General features: G+C 44.5%; 1 protein-coding gene across 1 annotated transcript; it reads left to right on the top strand.

The window, feature by feature from the left end:
- Positions 1-8: 8 nt before the first annotated feature.
- On the top strand, positions 9-18,679 carry KIN (Kin17 DNA and RNA binding protein). Its single transcript, XM_065665539.1, has 13 exons — positions 9-193; positions 3,053-3,147; positions 3,843-3,886; positions 4,045-4,167; positions 5,839-6,020; positions 7,385-7,433; positions 7,741-7,798; positions 11,259-11,379; positions 11,848-11,898; positions 12,559-12,627; positions 13,643-13,742; positions 16,258-16,358; positions 17,720-18,679. Exons 1-13 carry the CDS (start codon positions 80-82, stop codon positions 17,780-17,782), a joined length of 1,170 nt encoding a protein of 389 aa, XP_065521611.1. The 5' UTR covers positions 9-79; the 3' UTR covers positions 17,783-18,679.
- The last annotated feature ends 1,231 nt before the right edge of the window (positions 18,680-19,910 follow it).

The following is a 19,910-nucleotide window of genomic DNA, read 5'->3' as shown; positions in this document are numbered from 1 at the left end:
AAGTGCTTCCGGGGCCGCCACTTCCGGCGCGGTCGGTACCGGGTCGGTGCTGCCTGAGGGGCTGTGTCGGTTCGCCGCCATGGGGAAGTCGGATTTCCTGAGCCCCAAGGCCATCGCCAACCGCATCAAGTCCAAGGGGCTGCAGAAGCTGCGCTGGTACTGCCAGATGTGCCAGAAGCAGTGCCGCGATGAGGTGAGCCCGCTCCGGTGACGGGGTAGCTAGGCCTGCGGTGGGGAGAGCGGTGGGCCCCGGTTCTTCACGGGGTACTGGCGGCTCTCTGCAGGGGGAATGGGGGTTTTGGCCCACTTGTAGGGGATCTCTGTGGGGAATGGGTGTCCTGCAGATAGACAGCCGGTCGGATCTGTTCGGCTGGGGTTCTCAGACCCCTTGTGGGGGTACCAGCTGCCATGTAAGTGTCCCTAGTGCTGTTGAGGGGGACACCGGGGGCTGTGATCGCCCTTGTAAGGCTCCCTATTTTTTTTGTAGGGGGTGCGATTGCCTTAGGGGGTATGGGAGTTCATAGCCTTCTTGTGTGTTTCCCAGTTCCCTCGCCAGGGGGATACAGGCTGGCTCAGGTTCCCCATGGAAGTGTCCCCAGTTGCCCTGCGGGGGCTCTGATTCCATCTGTGCGGTGTGAGACTTGTAGGGAACATCCTGGTTTCACTGCTGGAACATCGGGAGGCCTGACTGTCTTTAAGGGAGCACTGGAGAGGGTCCTTATTTTCTTTTGGGGGTCCCCAGTGCCTCTTGTATGGATCATGGTCCCCTTGGGGGCAGATTGGTGGAAGCTGGAGGGTTTCTAATTGCTGGCTGTGGGTGGATTGAACCTGTTGGATCCCAAATCCCCCATGGGAGAAACCCTCATTCACTTGGAGAAAGCGTGTTGACCCTGGTCCACCTTTAGGGACATTCAGGATATGGAACTGTTGGAACAAGTCCAGAGGAGGCCACGAGGACGATCAGGGGCTGGAGCATCTCCCGTATGAAGACAGGCTGAGGAAGTTGGGGCTGTTCAGCCTGGAGAAGAGAAGGCTGCGTGAGGACCTCAGAGCAGCCTTCCAGTACCTGAAGGGGGCCTATAGGGATGCTGGGGAGGGACTCTTCGTCAGGCACTGTAGTGACAGGACAAGGGGTAATGAGTTAAAACTTAAACAGGGGAAGTTTAGGTTGGATATAAGGAGGAAGTTGTTTACTGTAAGGCTGGTGAGGCACTGGAATGGGTTGCCCAGGGAGGTTGTGAATGCTCCATCCCTGGCAGTGTTCAAGGCCAGGTTGGACAGAGCCTTGGGTGCCATGGTTTAGTGTGAGGTGTCCCTGCCCATGGCAGGGGGCTTGGAACTGGATGATCTTGAGGTCCTTTCCAACCCTAACTATTCTGTGATGCAGTCCCCTGCAGACTGATCAGCCCAGGATGGAGCACAGGGTGGCCCCAAACTCCTTTGAGGGATGATTCCATTGTACACACACTGAAAGGTTGATAGGGTTAAGAGTTAAGTGACTCCCATTTGCCTTACAGGGCAGTTGAGGGTACCTGTGGTCTACCTTGGGGACATGGTGAGTGCAGTGACATGCCCAAGGGAATGGACATCTGAAGCACTATGGGGGCTTTTCATAGAATGGTTTGGGTTAGAAGGGACCTTAAAGCTCATCCTGTTCCAACATCCGGCCATGGGCAGGAACACCTTCCACTAGAGCAGGTTGTTCCAAGCCCCTGTGTCCAACCTGGCCTTGAACACTGCCAGGGATGGGGCAGCCACAGCTCTTCTGGGCACCCTGTGCCAGCGCCTCAGCACCCTCACAGGGAAGAGCTTCTGCCTTTTATCTAATATAAATCTACCCTTTTTCAATTTAAACTCGTTCCCCTGAGTCCTGTCAGTATTTACTCTTACAAAAAAGCCCCTCTCCAGCATTCTTCTAGGCTCCTTTAAGTACTGAAAGGCCACAATAAGGTCTCCCTGAGCCTTCTCTTCTCCAGGCTGAGCGAGCCCAGCTCTCAGACTGCCTCCAGAGCAGAACTGCTCCAGCTCTCTGATCAGATTGTTTGGACCTGTGCCAACAGGACCATGTCTTTTTTGTACAGATGACTCCGTTCAGTTTCTTCCATCTTTCTCTTTTCCATCTTCTCTCTTTCTCCTGTTGTAAAGAGATGATTTTTCTCTGAAGCTTCCCCATCATGTTTTCACTTGTCTGTTCACTTGGACCCAGATGCCTATGGGATGTGAGTGTCCTTCCTGATTTCCACCAGAGTTGTGCTCCAAAAGTACCTCCACTTTAGGTAACTGTGCTTTTAGTGAATAGCCTCTGTAATGGGACTTAGAGAAATAAAGCATCTTGTGGATAATTCAGTTGTATTGTTCTCCAGCTGTTTTTGCCCCCTGTTCTTTTCACTGAAGAACCTCGGATTCTATTCTCTTCCCAGTGACTATGAGCAAAAAAGCTTCACTGTTCTATGACCAGATCTTTTTGTAAGATGGGGCAGGGCTCCCATGGAATGAAATTTGCTGTAGATTTAATCATATTGTAATGAAAGAACATTAAATCAGACAAAAAAAGGATGCAGCTAAAGTCCTATGTCTGGGTGGTTTTTGGTGAGCTCTGATGACTTCAACCTTGTGCCAGAGGTGGTCAGACTGCCACAGTCCCTTGAGTGGTCCCAGGACACCATCCCCTACTTACACGCATTTGGTGGTAGTGTTGGTCAGGTAGGGAGCCAACAAACATATAGAGTGCTCTTGCGCAAGTGCCTGAATGGGTCCCAGGTGGACCTCGAAGGTGCAGTGGTCTATCTCATTCCACAAGGGATGAGGAAAACTGCCGGAATGTCTTGTCTCATAACCTCTCTCGTTCTTGTCTGGAGTCTCTTGGCCTTGGGTGGAGTTCTGGTTCTGGCTTGCCTGGTTAGGAGGAACATCCACCCCATCATAAGCTCTTTTCTGTGTGTAGCCTCCAAGGAATTTCACTTGCAAAGCTTCGTTTTGAATACTGGTCAGCTGTGTGTGAGTATTGCAAATTGAGACAAAAACAGGCAAAGTCTTTATTTTTATTTTCTAGAATGGCTTCAAATGTCACTGCATGTCTGAGTCCCACCAGAGGCAATTGCTGCTGGCTTCTGAAAATCCTCAGCAGTTCATGGATTACTTTTCTGAGTAAGTCTGCTGCATATACTTACCCAGATCTTCATTCTTGTATCAGATCTGCACAGCCACACTGCTACGGCCCAGGCATGTCCCACTGAAGACACTTTATTTTGATGTCACCCTTCTGTCCCAGAAAGGTGACTGCCCCCACATGAGTTACAAAGAGCTAAAAGAGCCATTACAGAGAGATAACAAGTAAGTAGTGTGACTTGACATCCCAGTTTCTCTCAGTCCTTTGTCCAGGTGACCGACAGGACAGCTGGCTTGACTGGAGCTGTCTTCAGCACGAGTTGAAATGAGGCTTTATTCTCAAGCCCTTGAATGAGCAGCAGGATGAGTGATCAACCTGCCCCATCTGCCTCTGCTGCCCTTTGTGTTTTGTGTCAGTCAGCCTGGGTAGAGAACTGGTAATGAAACACCAGCAATTAGTGGGAAGTGTTTAGATTTCCATCTTTCCATTTTATCCCTTTGAAAGGCTGTTATCCTTTTGAAGATTTAACTTGTATGTGCACGTACCATGTTGTGTTTCTTTGTGCATTTAATGCTGCTTTGCTGAAAAAGGGAAGTGAGTGGCTGAGCTTCATCATGCTCAGTTCAAAAGAATGCTCATGTTTATACTGCAGATCTTGATTTGGGAATGACAATAGAAAAATGCTTTGTAATTGTTGAACTTTTACTAAAATACTTTCTTTTTATCCCTGAAGGGAATTCCGAAATGATTTCCTAGAGCTGCTCAGGAGGAGATTTGGTAAATATTGTCCTGTTTGCTTACTTGATCTTTTTCTAATGTCTTTTATTGGTTCAGTGCAAGAGTTTTGGTTGCTTTATTGCCTTATCCTAAATCCCACAATTAGATTTCATAACAACCACCACAGCAACAACAATAACAATAATTCTCTATTTCAGGAACAAAGAGAGTCCACAATAATATTGTGTACAATGAATATATCAGCCATAGAGAACACATCCACATGAATGCCACACAGTGGGAGACTCTGACTGATTTCACTAAGTGGCTGGGGAGGGAAGGTAAGTGCAGTTGCTTACTTGGGGAGTGAGCAACTTGCTGATAATTGATCAGTAAATGTTTAGGTTAATTCTTCTATTTCCTTTTCCTTTCTTCCCTTCCTTTCCTGTATATATGCATATATATATTTATATGCAGATAGCCAAACACATTTCTGTGCTAACCATTAAGAATTTGCTTATGTAAAATGCCAGAAGTCTGTGATAAATCCATCAGTCTTGAACCTTTCCTCATTTCATCTATTGTCTATATTTACTGGAGGGTATTGCTCCATCCTAAATCAACTTCCAACAGTTGCCATTTAAAATTAACAACTACCATAGAACATTTCTTATGACTTACAGAATCCTTCCATGTTTAAGGTGAAGAGAACCAACAGTCATTTTCATTCCTGCCTTAATGAAAGGGTTAAAGCTTGAGATGTGCAGTTTTGTGTTCAGTGGGAGGAAGAGATATTAAATGGCACTGTGTTATGACAGCAAGTTTACTTTGGCACTGATTGCCTGTGTCCTACAGGATACATTCATGAGTCATACAGTGTTTGGAAAGTCACTCAAGCCCGAGTCAGTAACAATAACGAAGCATAGTAATGTTTCCTTTAGTATGATGCTATTAGTGTGTATTGTTTATACATGTTAGATTTCTGTTTTCTTCCTTGTTAAAATAGTGGGAAGGAAACATTTTCTTCAATGAGGAAGTATTGGAAAACACTCCATCCACTTTATTATGTGCTTTGGCCTATGTCCAGATAGAACTGGCTAGCTGAAGGGCTGGAATCGCAGGCTGGAGGGGCCCTCAAGGATCATCTGGTCCAACCTTTCTAGGCAAAGCATGACCTAGACTAGATGTCCCAGCACCCTGTCCAGCTGAGTCTTTAAAGTGTCGAGTGTTGGGGAATCCACTACTTCCCTGGGGAGATAATTGCATCATCTCTTTGGCCCTTTCCTGGACCCTCTCCAGCCTGGTCACAGCTTTTTTGCACAGTGGTCAGCAAAACTGCACACAGTATTCCAGGTGTGGCCTGATAGGCACTGAGTAGAGTGGGACAATGGCATCTTTATCTCTGCTGGTGATGCCCTTGTTGATCCTTCCAGCATCCTGCTGGCTTTCTTTGCCACAGCAGCAGACTGTTCACTCATATTGAGTTTGTGTCCCTCAGGACCCCCAGGTCCCTTTCCACAGAGCTGCTCTTCAGCTGGGCGGATCCCAGCCTGTGCTGCACTCCTGGATAGTGTTTTCCCAGGGGCAAGACCTTACATCTGTCCTGTTGAACTTCATAAAGTACTTGTTAGAGCATTCTTTCAGCCTACCAAGGTCTTCCTACAGTGGGTGGATCTCCTTTCCAAAGTGTCCACTTCCCCATTCAGTTTGGGACCATATGCAAACTTTGTCAGGGTTCATTTGATCCCATCGTCCACGTCATTTATGATGACATTGATCCATGGGGAACCCCACTAGTGGCAGGTCACTGGTTTGTGAAGGACCTACTCACCATCACCCTTTGGTGTGTTCTGTCAGTCAGTTTCATCAGGTCAGTAAGGGGTGCATTGCCTCTGGTGAAGTATCTGGATTGTTCTAATGAACATCAGCTGTGAAAATGATATTGATTCTTTCTTTGTCTCTTGCTTGCTTTTGTTAGTATTAATCTTACTTTATCTTACTTTGACTTTTAGGTCTTTGCAAGGTGGATGAGACTCCTAAAGGCTGGTATATCCAGTATATTGATAGAGACCCAGAGACTATTCGCAGGCAACAAGAGCAAGAGAGGAAGAAGAAACAGGACCTTGATGATGAAGAAAAAACTGCAAAATTCATTGAACAGCAAGTTAGAAGAGGTTTGGAGGGGAAAGAACTGGTGAGTAAAATTGCATGTGTGTCAGCCTTCAGCTCAAAACTCCTCTTGGTTAATTTAATGGTGATTTATGCTCCTGGGATCCTGGCATTCGTATTTCCTTTGCAGTCAGTTAGAAGGTGATGAGTAAGCTTTAGGTTACAAACTCACCATCAATTCAAGGTGAGGAACAGGGGACATATTTGGCTGCATTGCTGTTCGTTCCTAAGCCACAAGGAATAGTTTTCTCCCAGATGTTTCTGATAGCAGCCTTGACTAACTAACTAACTAACTAACTTGTTTCTGTTGAAATTGCACCTTAGTGTATTTCTTTGACTAACCAACTTGCTGGTGGTTTTTAAAGCTGATGAACAGCAAGGTCCTCTGGAATCACAGTTTCAGAAATAAAAGGAGGCAGAGGTTTCAGCTCCTCTTAGATTTGATGTGATTTTGAAGTCTGTTAGAATTCTATCCTGTGGCCCTAGTGTCTGATCCTGGCCATTTCGGACTCCGATTTAGACCATCTTCTTCCATATTTGAATCAGCACATCCATTCAGTTACGTTCTGGATTTTCTGCTATACAGTAATCTTGGATTATAGCGTGCTCTGGAGGAAAACTTTACTTTGGACCTGGCTTGCTTTAGTATTAAAGGAATAATAACTACTGCTCTTCCAGTGATTAGGGATTTAAAAATCACTCTTGAATTTAAGAAGGGAGAATAAACAATACAGTAACCAGTGTGTTATGTATTCATTTATGGTATTTCACAGCTTTTAAGTCTGCAAATAACAAGTACCCTGTACAGTGGGGAGGCTGAGAGAAATAACCAGGGGGATCTGTAATAATCGAATCCACGTAGTGAAAAGTTTCCCTTTGATAGTGCTGATGTGGTATTTGGGATCTATTGGGTGTCATTCCACGACTTCCATACAAGTTGTTGCCTGGAACTGGAACCTCCCATTTGATCCTGACTATTGATAGGTATATTTAAATGCTGTTGTAAACAATTGTCTTTCGTAATTTCAAGCTAACTGAAATTTAAATGGTCTGAGCCTTCAGTGCTAAAAATTGGGAAAGATTCCGGAATTTCCTTCTCGAAGTTCTCAGTCTGTCCAGGAAACATTCTGATCATGCTGATTCCAATGGGGCAAACTGCTGCAGTAAGGCCGCTTTAATGCTGGAATCCAGCAAGCTTAGATAGCTTCTCTGCAGAGAGTGTTTATCAGAGAAGTTTGCACAGGAACCTGTAATGAGATAATGTTCCAGTTTATAATCTCCAATGAATCAAGACAGGTTGAATATTATACTTACTTGTACCACTAAATGATACCCTGGCTCAGCTTTCTGCTTGACTCTTGAAATGTGTTTTGTGGTTTATTTTGGCAGGAGAAGCCAGTCTATACTGAACTGAACAGAGAAAACGACGAAGAAAAAGGTAAGCAGGTTTTGAGATATGTCATTTTCTAGAAGGTACTGAAGCTGATCTTGTAATTAAAACAAGATGAGCACTGAAGCCTGCTCATAAAGTAGTTTGAGATCTGTTCTAAAGAGCACTGGAATATGGAAATACAGAGTATTCTTTCTTCTAAAGTGTAAAGTAATTTATTTTAAAAGCTGAACCAAAATGGGTAAATGTTTTCAAATTGCTCATCTTTTCCATTTGCAGATTTTTATAACTGTAACATCCTTCAATGCAGTTATTTTTAAAGATAGAAATAGAGTAATTTCTTTTTATTTTGTAGTTGCATTTAATTTAAACAAAGGAGCAAGTACTTCAATAGCTGCATCTTCTAAAACAAGGTGAGAAAAGTATTTAAGGGCAACCCTTTGTTGCAAAGCACTTACGTGACAATGATATTTGTATGGGCAGGAAGGGGTATCTTGTCCTGAAATAGTTGGAATTTGATCTGTCTCCTGTCATGTTATTCAGGAGGGGTACGAGGTGACTTCGTGGTTTCTTTTGTATTTAAAATGGGTAAGTAGGTATATCTTAAACGTGTGCTATGAGGAGCTTTCTTGAATTCACTGTGGTTCATAGCAGATGCCTGTAGAGTAGGAGGTGGTTATGGAAAACACTGTTATGTGAAAGGGTGGATGAGGGATCCAGTCAAAGCACTTGAAGTGAATGCCATCTAGTCCCAGCTGCCCTCTATGAATGGGTATTCATGGCTTGTTAATTTTGGTTCCTAAGAGGGCTGATTACCTTGCCTAATTGGAGGCAATACTCTCTCTGATCATCACTTAAGAAGCTGAATCTGCGTGATGTAAATCTTTCTACAGCTCATGAATTTAATTGCCTTCATATAAGCACAAACAATGCAGGACAAAAGGGATCAATAATACAAAACAATACTGACTTAGAGCAGTCTGTGAAGCTATTTAATGAGCAGTACATCTTTTCATGTGAAGCAATACTGCAATTAGATGTATTGCAGGTAAAAAGAAAGCTTTCCTCTCCCCACAAGCTCAGCTCTTAGATAAGGCATCTGATGGGAGATATGCCACGGAGAAAATGAGACAATAAAGTAGTTCTTTGCAATACTAGATACAGATTTCAGGCTTTGAGGAAAACTTATAAATTATCCCTAAGCATTGATTTGTGCTTAAGATGAATCTGAAACTTAAGTCAGACACTCACTTGAATAGTTTTGGTGAGGAATACTTAAGGTGCTTGCTAAAATTTGGCTGAAAATGAAATCGTATATCAAGTAGTCTTAATTTTTTCATAGCATATGAGAGATACTTGACTGTAAACTTCATAATGGTAATGTGGAAGCAAAATCAGGATATGTACTTTAGTAAAGTGACTGGGCGGTGTGTCACTGGTGATACAGGCATCACTTCAGAGTCATGTATGGAAACTGCTTCCCAGTGTCATTGTAAAGGTGTGTTTTGCAGCTGTTGACTGTTACTGAGGATCAGTTGGGTGCAACCTGGTGGCCAGTACTCTGGCACAGTGTACAGTAGGAATTCCTGGCTTCCCAGCTCCCAGCACAAGCTACAGAAACCTGGCACATGTATTTCTTGGGCAGGGTGCAGAAATAGGACCAGGAGATGGTAGGTAGTGGATGAGAGAGTTTTGAGGGCATGGGGATACTGGTAGTTGGGTACAGAAGTGAAGTTAGAGCCTTGCTGAGAAGAGGATTGAGAGTGTAGGTGCCTCCCCATAAACATCCGTGTGGCTGACATGAAGATAGAAGTCACCAGTGCTGCTGTGGGCGCAGCTTCCAATGCTGACTGCCCTTGAGCAAACTGGGAGTCCTGGGCTTACTTTTTTTCCCCTCAAGAATTTATATCCTCAAATCCCTACTTAACTCAGTGGACAAGTAAGATTAAGATTCCTAGTCAAGGAATGAGCAAAAAGCTACTATCAAGGTCGTGGATTCCTGTCTGCAGTACTGCAAGTGTACCAGTGTACGGTCCTGTCCATACACTGATCATGCTGCACTGTATGCAGTTAAGGTCTCCCCAGCTGTATAATCCCAGGGGAAGATCCTTCAAAACACGTTTGCTTTAGTGGTAAGGATCTTGCCTGTAATTTCCCAGGTAGATGTATGTGGTCTGGCCAGTTTCTACCAGTTGCTATCATGTTGGTATGGGGTTTTTAACATAAATAGTTCTTTTTCTCTTTTTGTTTGCTTTCTCAGGCAACATATTTGAGAACAGTTTTAGCCTCTGGGCCTTCATTGTGCTGTATAAAGAGGCCTGGATGATGCTGCCCTTACCTCTCCATTCCCCTGATCCACTGAACATCCCTTGTCCTTGTTCCAGTTTCAGCTAATCTTGAGCAGGGGAGCTGATTGAATTCCTGTATGCTGTGAATGAAATGTCAAGACGCTAACACTTGTCTGTCTTGATGCTTCCTGGGATTGCACTTTACTCTTTTATGACTGGTCCACACTGGCAGCTGTCATCTGTGATGGTAGCCAGACCCCTTGCTCCTCTTTTGCTCTTAAACAGCTCCCAGTAGATAGAAGGGAATCAGAGTAAACTTTTCCAAAGCATATGAGTTTACATAATGTGCTGTTCGATTTTGTGGGATTTAAAACATGCTTTTCAAGATAAACCAGTCCCTTCTGGTGTCCAGTTCTTTTTTTGTGTGTCCTCCATATCAGTAACACATTCCAAGAGTGCTGGTGCTCTCACCCTCTTTGTCCCAGGGTCCTTAATGAATATATTAAATAAGATTTGGTTTAGTTTTAGCACCCAAGAATCCCTTAGTAACCTCACAGCAAGATACATTTGCTTCTTAAATATAGGCACAGCAGTTGTGTTTTAATCGTATATCACCCTTGATGAGATGTTATTTTAAGTACTTGCTATTGGAGTTTTGATTTAATGTGCTATTTCTTTTAGAACTCTTTTGTGGAGATTATCCAGACTTCCTCTGAAATACAGTTTTTCCCTCTGTCTTGCTTCTGCTGCCATTTCTGTGTCTTTATTCCCATTACATGTCTTCCCTTTGCTAATACATCCAACATCCTCACCACAAGCAGAACATGCTGTTTGTTGTAAGGCCATATTAACTGTTACCTTCCTGTCAAACTGAGCAGCCTCCATCTTTCTTGATGAGAGAACGCCTACATTTTTTTAACTGCATTCAAATGTCTTTTAGAAAAATAGCTCAACTCAGGCTGCCTTCAGGCAGTTCTGACTTCACCCAGATGTTCCCTGATCCCTGATATGGACGTTTCTGTGCTGATGGCTCTTTTCTTTCATAACTTACAGGCTGTTAGCCTATTATGATTGTGAAGGTGGTGTTTATTTGCTGGGTGTGGAGTCCTTTTCTACTGCTCCCATGTGTTCTCTCCTGTTGCTGGATAGGTTAAGTATCTGTATGGAAGGAGTTCTAGATGTCTACCATGTTTGAGAGTTGCGTTGTCCAGGTGGCTTTTCCAAAGCCACAAATTTATCTTTTCAAATTTGAAAACCTTATTTGCAGACCTGATTTTGCCTTCTCCATTGAGCTCAAGTTCCCGACCAACTCTTTGCTTTTGCACCAGTGGATCATTAGGTTTTCATTCTGCTGGACTGCTAGCAGCAGACATCAGTGGACACAGAGCATACATCTCAAGGAGATAATTTCTAGCTGTCAGATGCAGTCCTAGAGAAGGAGGCATGCAGGGTCTGGAAGGCGACTTGCACAGCTGAAGTTAAATAGATCAGCAGGCCTTTTTGCACAACCAGTTCTTCAGATGCATCTTGGTAGAGGAAGCAATATAAGATCTACTGTGAACACACCATCTTACTGTTCCAACAGTGGCCTTGGACCGAATGCACTGAAGATGGTGGAAGGGGCAGTTAAAAGGAAAGAATCAGCTCATAGCTCTGGTCAGTCCAAAGAGAAAAAGAAGAAATCTGCACTGGATGAGATTATGGAGGTAATAATCGTGCAGGATCTGTGTCTTTGTAACCCTGTGCCTATGGCAGTGTCCACTGTACCTTTGAAGTGCCCTCAGACCTTCAGTTCAGGAGGAATTCAGACTGTTGTATCTTATCAGGCAAAATGATTTCACTTCCCCACTAAAACTGCCTTCTGCTGCTCATCTGTGCCTATTCCCCAGATGTCTGAGATGTTGGAAGTAAAGGAATACAGATTTTGGAAGAAAATATCTAGAAACACTTGACAAACCCCAAATATAAATCTCCATCATTTTATCGTGGATTCCTGGATCTCATCAGGTTGATTTTTATGCAGCAAGCACACACTGACTTCTGACTTACCCTTATTTAGTTTGTTGGGTTTTTTTTTATTCCTCACTTGATGTGGGCCTGGAGAATTGGTTCAGCTTTTCAAAGCATGGTAAAGCTGCAGTGAAAGTAAATGGTGAATATTTGTTGTTCTGTAGCTTGAAGAGGAGAAGAAAAGAACAGCTCGGAGAGACTACTGGTTGCAGCCTGTAAGTGCCTTAAAATTATTATTGTACCAAATAGAACCACTTCTAAAACCTCTTGATTTGTGTAAAGATCCAAAGGTGGATTCCAAACTGCATTAACTCTTATTTTCCAAGCTGACAAATGTGCAGTGTTATAGTATGTCTTCTGGTTGAGCATGATCTGCAGTTTGAAGCATTATATGCCTGATCTCAGATGGGGTGGCATTCTCTAATTAAAGAGTTGGTACTGTGAGTCTCTAAAGATCATGTTTAAATCATGATATTACTCACAGCCCTCTTCTTTCTACATAAGAGTTGATTTGCACAGAGGTGTAGAAGTCACATCAGCCTTTTGAGAGACCTCATCTCGGCTTCTACTTATTGACTGGGCATCTAGATCAAGAAGTCCTGTCCTTGACCCACTGTTACAGTAACTCTCATGTTATATCCTGAATTCAAGTGTACCTGTAGTTATAAAATAGAAAAGTCTTGAGATGCTACTTTGAGGCAATAATTTGAGGATAAAGATGTGTTCCTGAAAGCAGAGTCTTTACTGTCATTGCTTCCTGTGCTGTGCAGTCTGTGGTTGGAGTCAGAGCAACCTGAATGTGCCATTAGTTGAGAGCGTGTAGGGTTTTGTGTGTTTTGGCATTTATTTATTTTTCTGCCTTTCAAATCTTCCAGGAAATCGTTGTAAAAATTGTAACAAAAAAGCTTGGAGAGAAGTATCACAGGAAGAAGGCAGTTGTTAAGGTAAAATGAAAGCATGTGGCATTGGTTTGGCTTTTCTGGTATCTGATCTAAAGTCTTGTTTCATTATGCAAGTTGTTCAGCCTTAAGTCAACACTGAAAGGGGCTGAAACATCCCCTTAACTCTATCAGGAATTAACCTGGGCAGGGACTGAAGCTCTGAGTTGGTTTAATGTCATTTAGTCAGTGATCCTTTCTCAAGCACTGTTTTGTCCTGCGTAGTTTGTCCCTATTAACACACCCATCTTGGAGAGTAGTCTTTTTGCCAATGTGATATGACCAAGAGCAGTGCAATTGCATTTTAAGCTGAGACTAGCCAGGTTTGCCCTGGCATTTAAGCTGCCTTTGAGCAAGATTTCATTTGCATACAAAATCCAGAGGCTGAGTTCAGAAGTAGTTCAGAAGTGCTTTCTTCAGCCACTGCCAGTGAAATGGTGTTGTACCAGGTAGTCCAAGGCTCAACAACCTCTGGCAAGACAACCAAAGACAGCACCCAGATGTGTTGTGAACGAACAAGAGTGCATAGAGCTCAAAATCACAGCTGAATATCTGAATATGAGAAGGGGAACATGGTTTGTGCTAAGGACAAAGATGTTCAGTAACATTTTGCCTCACTGAGAGGTAGTATCCTAGTTGTCACTGTGTGGCCTCCAGCCAGTTTAGCCTCCGAGGGGGGAAAGAAGCCTCTAACTTGCTCCCCATCTTCGAGAGGACAGACAAGAGAGCTGACCTTAAGGTTGGCAAAACCTTTAGAAAAGAACATACATAAATAGTGGTCAATTAGAAAAGTTCACTGCTGTTGTAGAGGAGCCCTTTTAATGTAGCCTTAACTTCAGAGTGAGGCCAGTCAGTGATTCATGAAAGCTGGATGCCCTCAGGAGAGCTCACAAGTCCTTGCTGCTTGTGAAAACATTGAAGTGCAGACTCGTGGTCCTGAGTTTGTTAATATTGAAACATAAATGTAGAGATGTTGGTTTGGGGACTTCTTTTTCTGATGTGCCTCTGCCTTTCACAACAGGAAGTGATTGACAAATATACAGCAGTTGTGAAGATGATTGATTCTGGAGACAAACTGAAGCTTGATCAGACACATCTAGAAACTGTCATACCAGCACCAGGTACAGTGTTTTGTTCAGTTTTCACCTTAGATGTCATTGTAAGACTTCTATTTCCATTCTTTTAAACTGTAATTCATCCACTTGAAAGTGATGTAACCTTTCCTATGGAGCCAGGCTGAGAGAGCTGGGCTGGGTCAGCCTGGAGAAGAGAAGGCTCCAGAGAGACATTAGAGCAGCTCCCAGTGCCTAAAGGGGCCAGTAAGAAACCTGGAGATGGACTATGGACAAGGGCCTGTAGGGACAGGACAAGGGGAATGGCTTTAACCTGCCAGAGGGGAGATTTAGGCTAGATATAAGGAAGAAATCTTGACTATGAAGGTGGTGAAACACTGGCACAGGGTGCCCAGAGAAGCTGTGGCTGCCCCATTGTCCTGGGTTCAGCAGTAGCAGTTATTTTTCTGCTTCTTAGTAGCTAGTGCAGTGCTGTGTTTTGGTTTTTGGCCTGGGAACAGTGCTGATAACGCCGATGTTTTCTGTTGCTGCTCAAATGTTTGGTCTGGCAAAGGACTTTCTGAGCCTCATGCTCTGCCAGGGAGGAGGGGAGGCTGGGAGGAAGCAGGAACAGGACACCTGACCCAAACTGACCAAAGAGGTATTCCATACCACAGCACGTCATGCCCGGGATGTAACGGGGAGTTACCCCGAAAGCACAGGGGACTGCAGGGTTGGAGGAGTTATCGGTCGGTGCTTGGCTGGGGGGAGTGGGGCGAGTTATCGGTTGGCTGGTGTTGAGGTGTTGTATTCTTTCCTCTTGTTATTTCCTTTATCATTATTATTATTGGTGGTAGCAGTAGTGATTTGTGTTATACCTTAGTTACTAAACTGTTCTTATCTCAACCCGTGGGAGTTGCATTCTTTTTGATTCTCCTCTCCGTCCCTCCAGGAGCAGGGGGAGGGCAAGAAGGGGGGGAGCGAGTGGATGGGCTGTACGGTTTATGGCTGACTTTGTTTAAACCACGGCACCCATCCCTGGCAGTAATCAAGGACAGGTTGAATGGGGCTTGAAGCAGCCTGCTCTAGTGGAAGGTGTCCACTAGACCAGGCAAGGGTTGGAACTTGATGAGCTTTAAAGGTCCCTTCCAACCCAAACTGTTATTCTATGAAGAGCCACCTGGCTCTTGGTACAACATTTCATAAGCTACTTTGATCATTTACCTCACCTGGAGCATTGTGTGCAATTCTGGTGCTCTCAACATAAAAGGACATGGAACTGTTGGAACAAGTCCAGAGGAGGGCCATGAGGATGATCAGGGGACTGGAGCACCTCCTGTATGAAAACAGGCTGAGGAAGTTGGGGCTGTTCAGCCTGGAGAAGAGAAGGCTGCGTGGAGACCTCATAGCAGCCTTCCAGTACCTGAAGGGGGGCTACAAGCATGCTGGTGATGGACTCTTCACTAGGGACTGTAGTGGTAGGACAAGGGGTAACGGGTTCAAACTGAAACAGGGGAAGTTTAGATTGGATATAAGGAAGAAGTTCTTTCCTGTGAGGGTGGTGAGGCACTGGAATGGGTTGCCCAGGGAGGTTGTGAATGCTCCATCCCTGGCAGTGTTCAAGGCCAGGTTGGATGAAGCCTTGTGTGGGATGGTTTAGTGTGAGGTGTCCCTGCCCATGGCAGGGGGGTTGGAACTGGATGATCTTGAGGTCCTTTCCATCCCTAACTGTTCTATGATTCTATGATTCTGTATCCTCTGGTTACTTTGTAGGGAATTATTACAGTGCTTCTGCTTTAAGTCTTCACAGTCCCATCTCAGATTATTTTCTGAGAAGATAGAAGTTTTTTTTAGGAATGAGCTCATTTGATGAGATGAAAGCATCTCTCTTCAGCTGCCAGGAAGCATCCCTGTGAGCCCTACAGAGCTCTTGGGGTCATATTCACCGTGTAGCATCCCTCCAGTCATGCCTCAAATAGCTGTGGGTACCTGGCAAAGCTTACCTCATCTCCTCTTTGGTTCACTGGCATTGCTGTGCCTGGTACACACTAACATTTGTGTACAGCACCTGAGCAGTATTTCAGGGAACAGTCAAGGTAGCAGTAGGCAGAACACTGTCAGCATATGGGAAACAGGACATAGGATTTTGGGATTCACAGATCCTTCAGCAAACCTGCATTCTGCCTGTGTGCAGCTGGTGAAGAGCTGGTTGATGGTGTCAGTGAGTGTTCTTTACTATAGTGGTACCTGTAGGTGAGCTCTGCCCATCCTTGCACTAGGATTGATGCCCTAAGGGAGCTGCCTGGGTGAAGCAGAAGGCAAAAAGGCAACAGTGAGCTCTTAGCACAAGGAATGGGACATGGGCCTGCTGTAGGTTCAATGGCTTCTGCCCCGTGTAGAATGGAGCAGTAAATCAAGGTGTGCTTTGGAAATGGGCAGGCTCAAAAACAAAGCTTAGGGTGCTGCTTATTGGAGCTTCTGGGAGAAACCATCTCTCCCTCAGCTATCAGTAGAGTTGAACACAGATCTATCCAAAGAAGTTGTGCGCACTGTTGTGCAACTCTTTTCCTGTTTCTCATTTCAGGCAAGAAAGTGATGGTCTTAAATGGTGGCTACAGGGGAAATGAAGGCATCTTGGAATCTATCAATGAAAAGAGGTTTTCAGCCACAATAGTCATCGACTCTGTAAGTATCGAACACTGCAGGATCTTGTTTGTGTAGAGCACTTTTCATCTATACCTTTGGAAAGCTTTCCCAGAGAACTGTGGTATCATTAGTCCTGTCTTACAGGTGGGATTTATGCTGTGGTCACCCCCAACCTGTTCCCAACCAGTAAGAAAACAGCCACATACTCCCCATTGCAGACTAAAGCTGTGCTCTTTGCCTTTAAAAATTATGCCAAGATGCTGAATTTAGCAAGTTTGGAACTTAAAAGAGACTGGCAGAATATTTTCTATGTTTATTTTGAACAGGACTGTTGTTGAACTGTTTTCTGGGAAGGGAAAAATGTGAAACATGCAAGGAGCCTTTTCCAGACTGAATGTGGGTCTTTATGTGCTTATTTGATGTGTATCTTGCTCATGGTTAACAATTATGGTTGGGGTTTTCTGGATTTGGAGTTTATTTTATGTATTGCTTTTCTCTGGGCTAAAATTACCCATTGTCATCATGGCTGTGTGGCTGCTGCTTTGTTCTCTGCAAAGCCAAGCTTGAAACTCTTTAAATTCAAGACCAGGTTGGACACAGGGCCTTGGAGCAAGCTGCTCTAGTGGGAGGTGTCCCTGCCTGTGGCAGGGGTTGGAGCTGGATGAGCTTTAAGGTCCCTTCAACCCAAACCAGTTTGGGATTCTATGACTGATACAGCAGAGAGGTTATTGGTTTAAAGTCAAGTTCCATACACAGAGCTTGTAGTAGGGAGACCTTGTTAGGATCCCATTCAGCAGAAATTCAGCTGCTGTTGGAGTCTGCAGCGTTTGCTTGAGAAGAGACTGTGCAGAGCCACAGAAGGAGCTTTGGCTGGAGCTAAGGACTATGCTAATGTTGGTCTTCGAAGGCAAGGGCAGTTTTTCTCTAGCTCTGATGTCTGTAGGTGTTAAGATTTCCCTCTCCTGAATGAACTCAGCCTATACATTAAAAATGGGTGAAACTACCCCTGGAAAGAGCAAATACTGACTATAGGGTGACCAGGATTTTTGTATTCAAAATGACATCTTTTACTACTTAGAAATCCATAGTGAAATAACTCAAGCAGCTGCTTGTACTTGCCCCCAAATTGCAAGGCCTTTAACTAACACAAACAGTGTCCTGAAAGTGAAAAGATTCCTGGAACAGTGTTTGAGGCCCTGTCACATTCTATGGTCAGCTTGAAAATAATGGAATAGAAAATACTTTGTTGTGAGTAAATCCCAGACCTGCACGTTTTGGGATGCATTTTGCTACACATCCCCTGTACAGCCTCCATCATGGAGCTATAGATGGCTTTTGGACAGAGCTCTGAAACAGAAAAGTCTGTTTTGATCCTATTTTTTCTACCTTGTTGTTCTCAGGGCCCTTTAAAAGGACGCCGGGTTGAAGACATCCTGTATGAAGACATCTCCAAACTCGCCTGAGTTGCTTATCATGGATCACAGAAGATTTTGGTTCCCAAAACCATCTTTCTGGCATCTCGCAGCAGACACAAGACTCTACCATGTCAGGGTTTTAACTGTATGTGTGTGTATGTATTTATAATGTATATAGAAATTAACCACAAACAAACTGGATTTATTTAAAGACCACTATGGATTTGTTACATAAAATGCTTGTGCAAATCTGATCAGTGGAAATACTTCACCTGATTCTCTATCAAAGTTATAATACTGGGTTCAATTTCCTTTTGTAAAATAGAACAGATAGCTGTAAGTGAAGTATTCTGTAAGTGGAGTATTTTACTCACTGAAGTGTGGTAGCAGAGAGGCAGAATTACCTACAAATAGCTGCTTGAGGCACATAGTGTGTGTTGGGGCCAGTTTTAACAACACACACACCTCAATCTGCAGCCAAGTTCTGGCTGTAGGAACAAGGGGAGGCATTAAGTGAATAGCAGGAAGGGAATAGTGATTATTCCCCTGGATGTTGTAGGAATGATTTGATTTATTGAGTGCTGTCACCAGCTTGTTTTTGGTTACACATTGGTGTTGGTAGAATGCAAGTCACCCCTTCTCCGTTGTGTTTGCCAGTAAGACTAGTATGCAGTTTATCCTCATATGGACTCAAGTGTGGGTGCTGCTTGTGGAGTTTCTGTGTGCCAGCCAAGGTGTATGTGGATACACACTGGTGATTGCTGGTTTGGTTTTTCCAGAGCCTTTTCCTTTGTCATGTTTCCACTCTTGCTCTGCTCCGTGAGTATCATCACTCACTAAAGGATGTAACAATGGTCTTTTTTTATTTTTTAAAAAATGTCACATTTTGTACAATGTTTAATTTCTGAACATGGTCAGGAATAAACATAAACCTTTCCTAGGGCAGTATGGTTCTTATCAGTGTTTTGAGGGGCTCCTTGAGCACAGTGAAGTGCCTGGCTGGCCACTGCCTTGTTTGTGAAGGAGTCATAGAATCACAGAACAGTTTGGGTTGGAAGGGACCTTAAAGCTCCTCCAGCTCCAACCCCTGCCACGGGCAGGGACCCCTTCCACTGGAGCAGCTTGCTCCAAGCCCCTGTGTCCAGCCTGGCCTTGAGCACTGCCAGGGATGGGGCAGCCACAGCTTCTCTGGGCACCCTGTGCCAGCGCCTCAGCACCCTCACAGGGAAGAGCTTCTGCCTAAGAGCTCAGCTCAGTCTCCCCTTGGGCAGGTTCAAGCCATTCCCCTTGGCCTGGCCCTACAGGCCCTTGTCCCAAGCCCCTCTCCAGGTTTCCTGCAGCCCCTTTAGGCACTGGAGCTGCTCTCAGGTCTCCCCTTCAGGAGCCTTCTCTTCTCCAGGCTGAGCGAGCCCAGCTCTCACAGCCTGCCTCCATAGGAAAGGTTACAGTACTTTCAAGTGGAACTGGATGAGCTTTAAGGTCCCTTCCAACCCAAACCAGGCTGTGATTCTATGAATTAGAAGTTCATGGTCTCTAGAGGCAGAAGTCACACGTTCCCAGTCCCTTTCCTCCCGCAGAGCTTCACTCTCGGGTAGGTTTGTGGTTTCCAGGGGACCCCTGCAGGAACATTGGTAACACTGCAGAGGTTTAGGGAAGCTGCGGCTGTCTGGAGTCGCCAGGTTGCTTTCCAGGGCTCCTGCAAGTAAATGCATGGCAGAGTCACGCCATAATGCAGTATTCACAGCGTGGAGAGCTATCGGGGAGGGAACTGGAGCCAGAAGATACATTTGTCTGTATATTCAGGCTCTGTGCAAGCTGGGTTCTGTAAACAGCTCTGCCCTTTCTTGAACAGATACTGAGTGAGAAGACGTACATAGGAGTGTAATGAGGGTAAGGGACAGGACAGAACAGCCTCTGCTTCACTGGAAAGAATTGCACTTCATATTCTGGAGCCTGAAAAATTAGAGTGAATGTAATAGACAAGTTACAAATTGGAGAAGAGCAGAGGATGATTATTCACTGCTTGTAGTCACATACAAGTAGGAAACAGACAGTGGAATTCCTAATTTGGGGATTTCAAACCACACTCATAGAATCATAGAATAGTTAGGGTTGGAAAGGACCTCAAGATCATCCAGTTCCAACCCCCTTGCCATGGGCAGGGAGACCTCACGCT

Source organism: Lathamus discolor, chromosome 1 (genome assembly GCF_037157495.1).
Source record: "Lathamus discolor isolate bLatDis1 chromosome 1, bLatDis1.hap1, whole genome shotgun sequence".
In the NCBI taxonomy this organism is placed as follows: Eukaryota; Metazoa; Chordata; class Aves; order Psittaciformes; family Psittacidae; genus Lathamus; species Lathamus discolor.
This window is presented reverse-complemented; position numbering and strand designations above follow the sequence as displayed.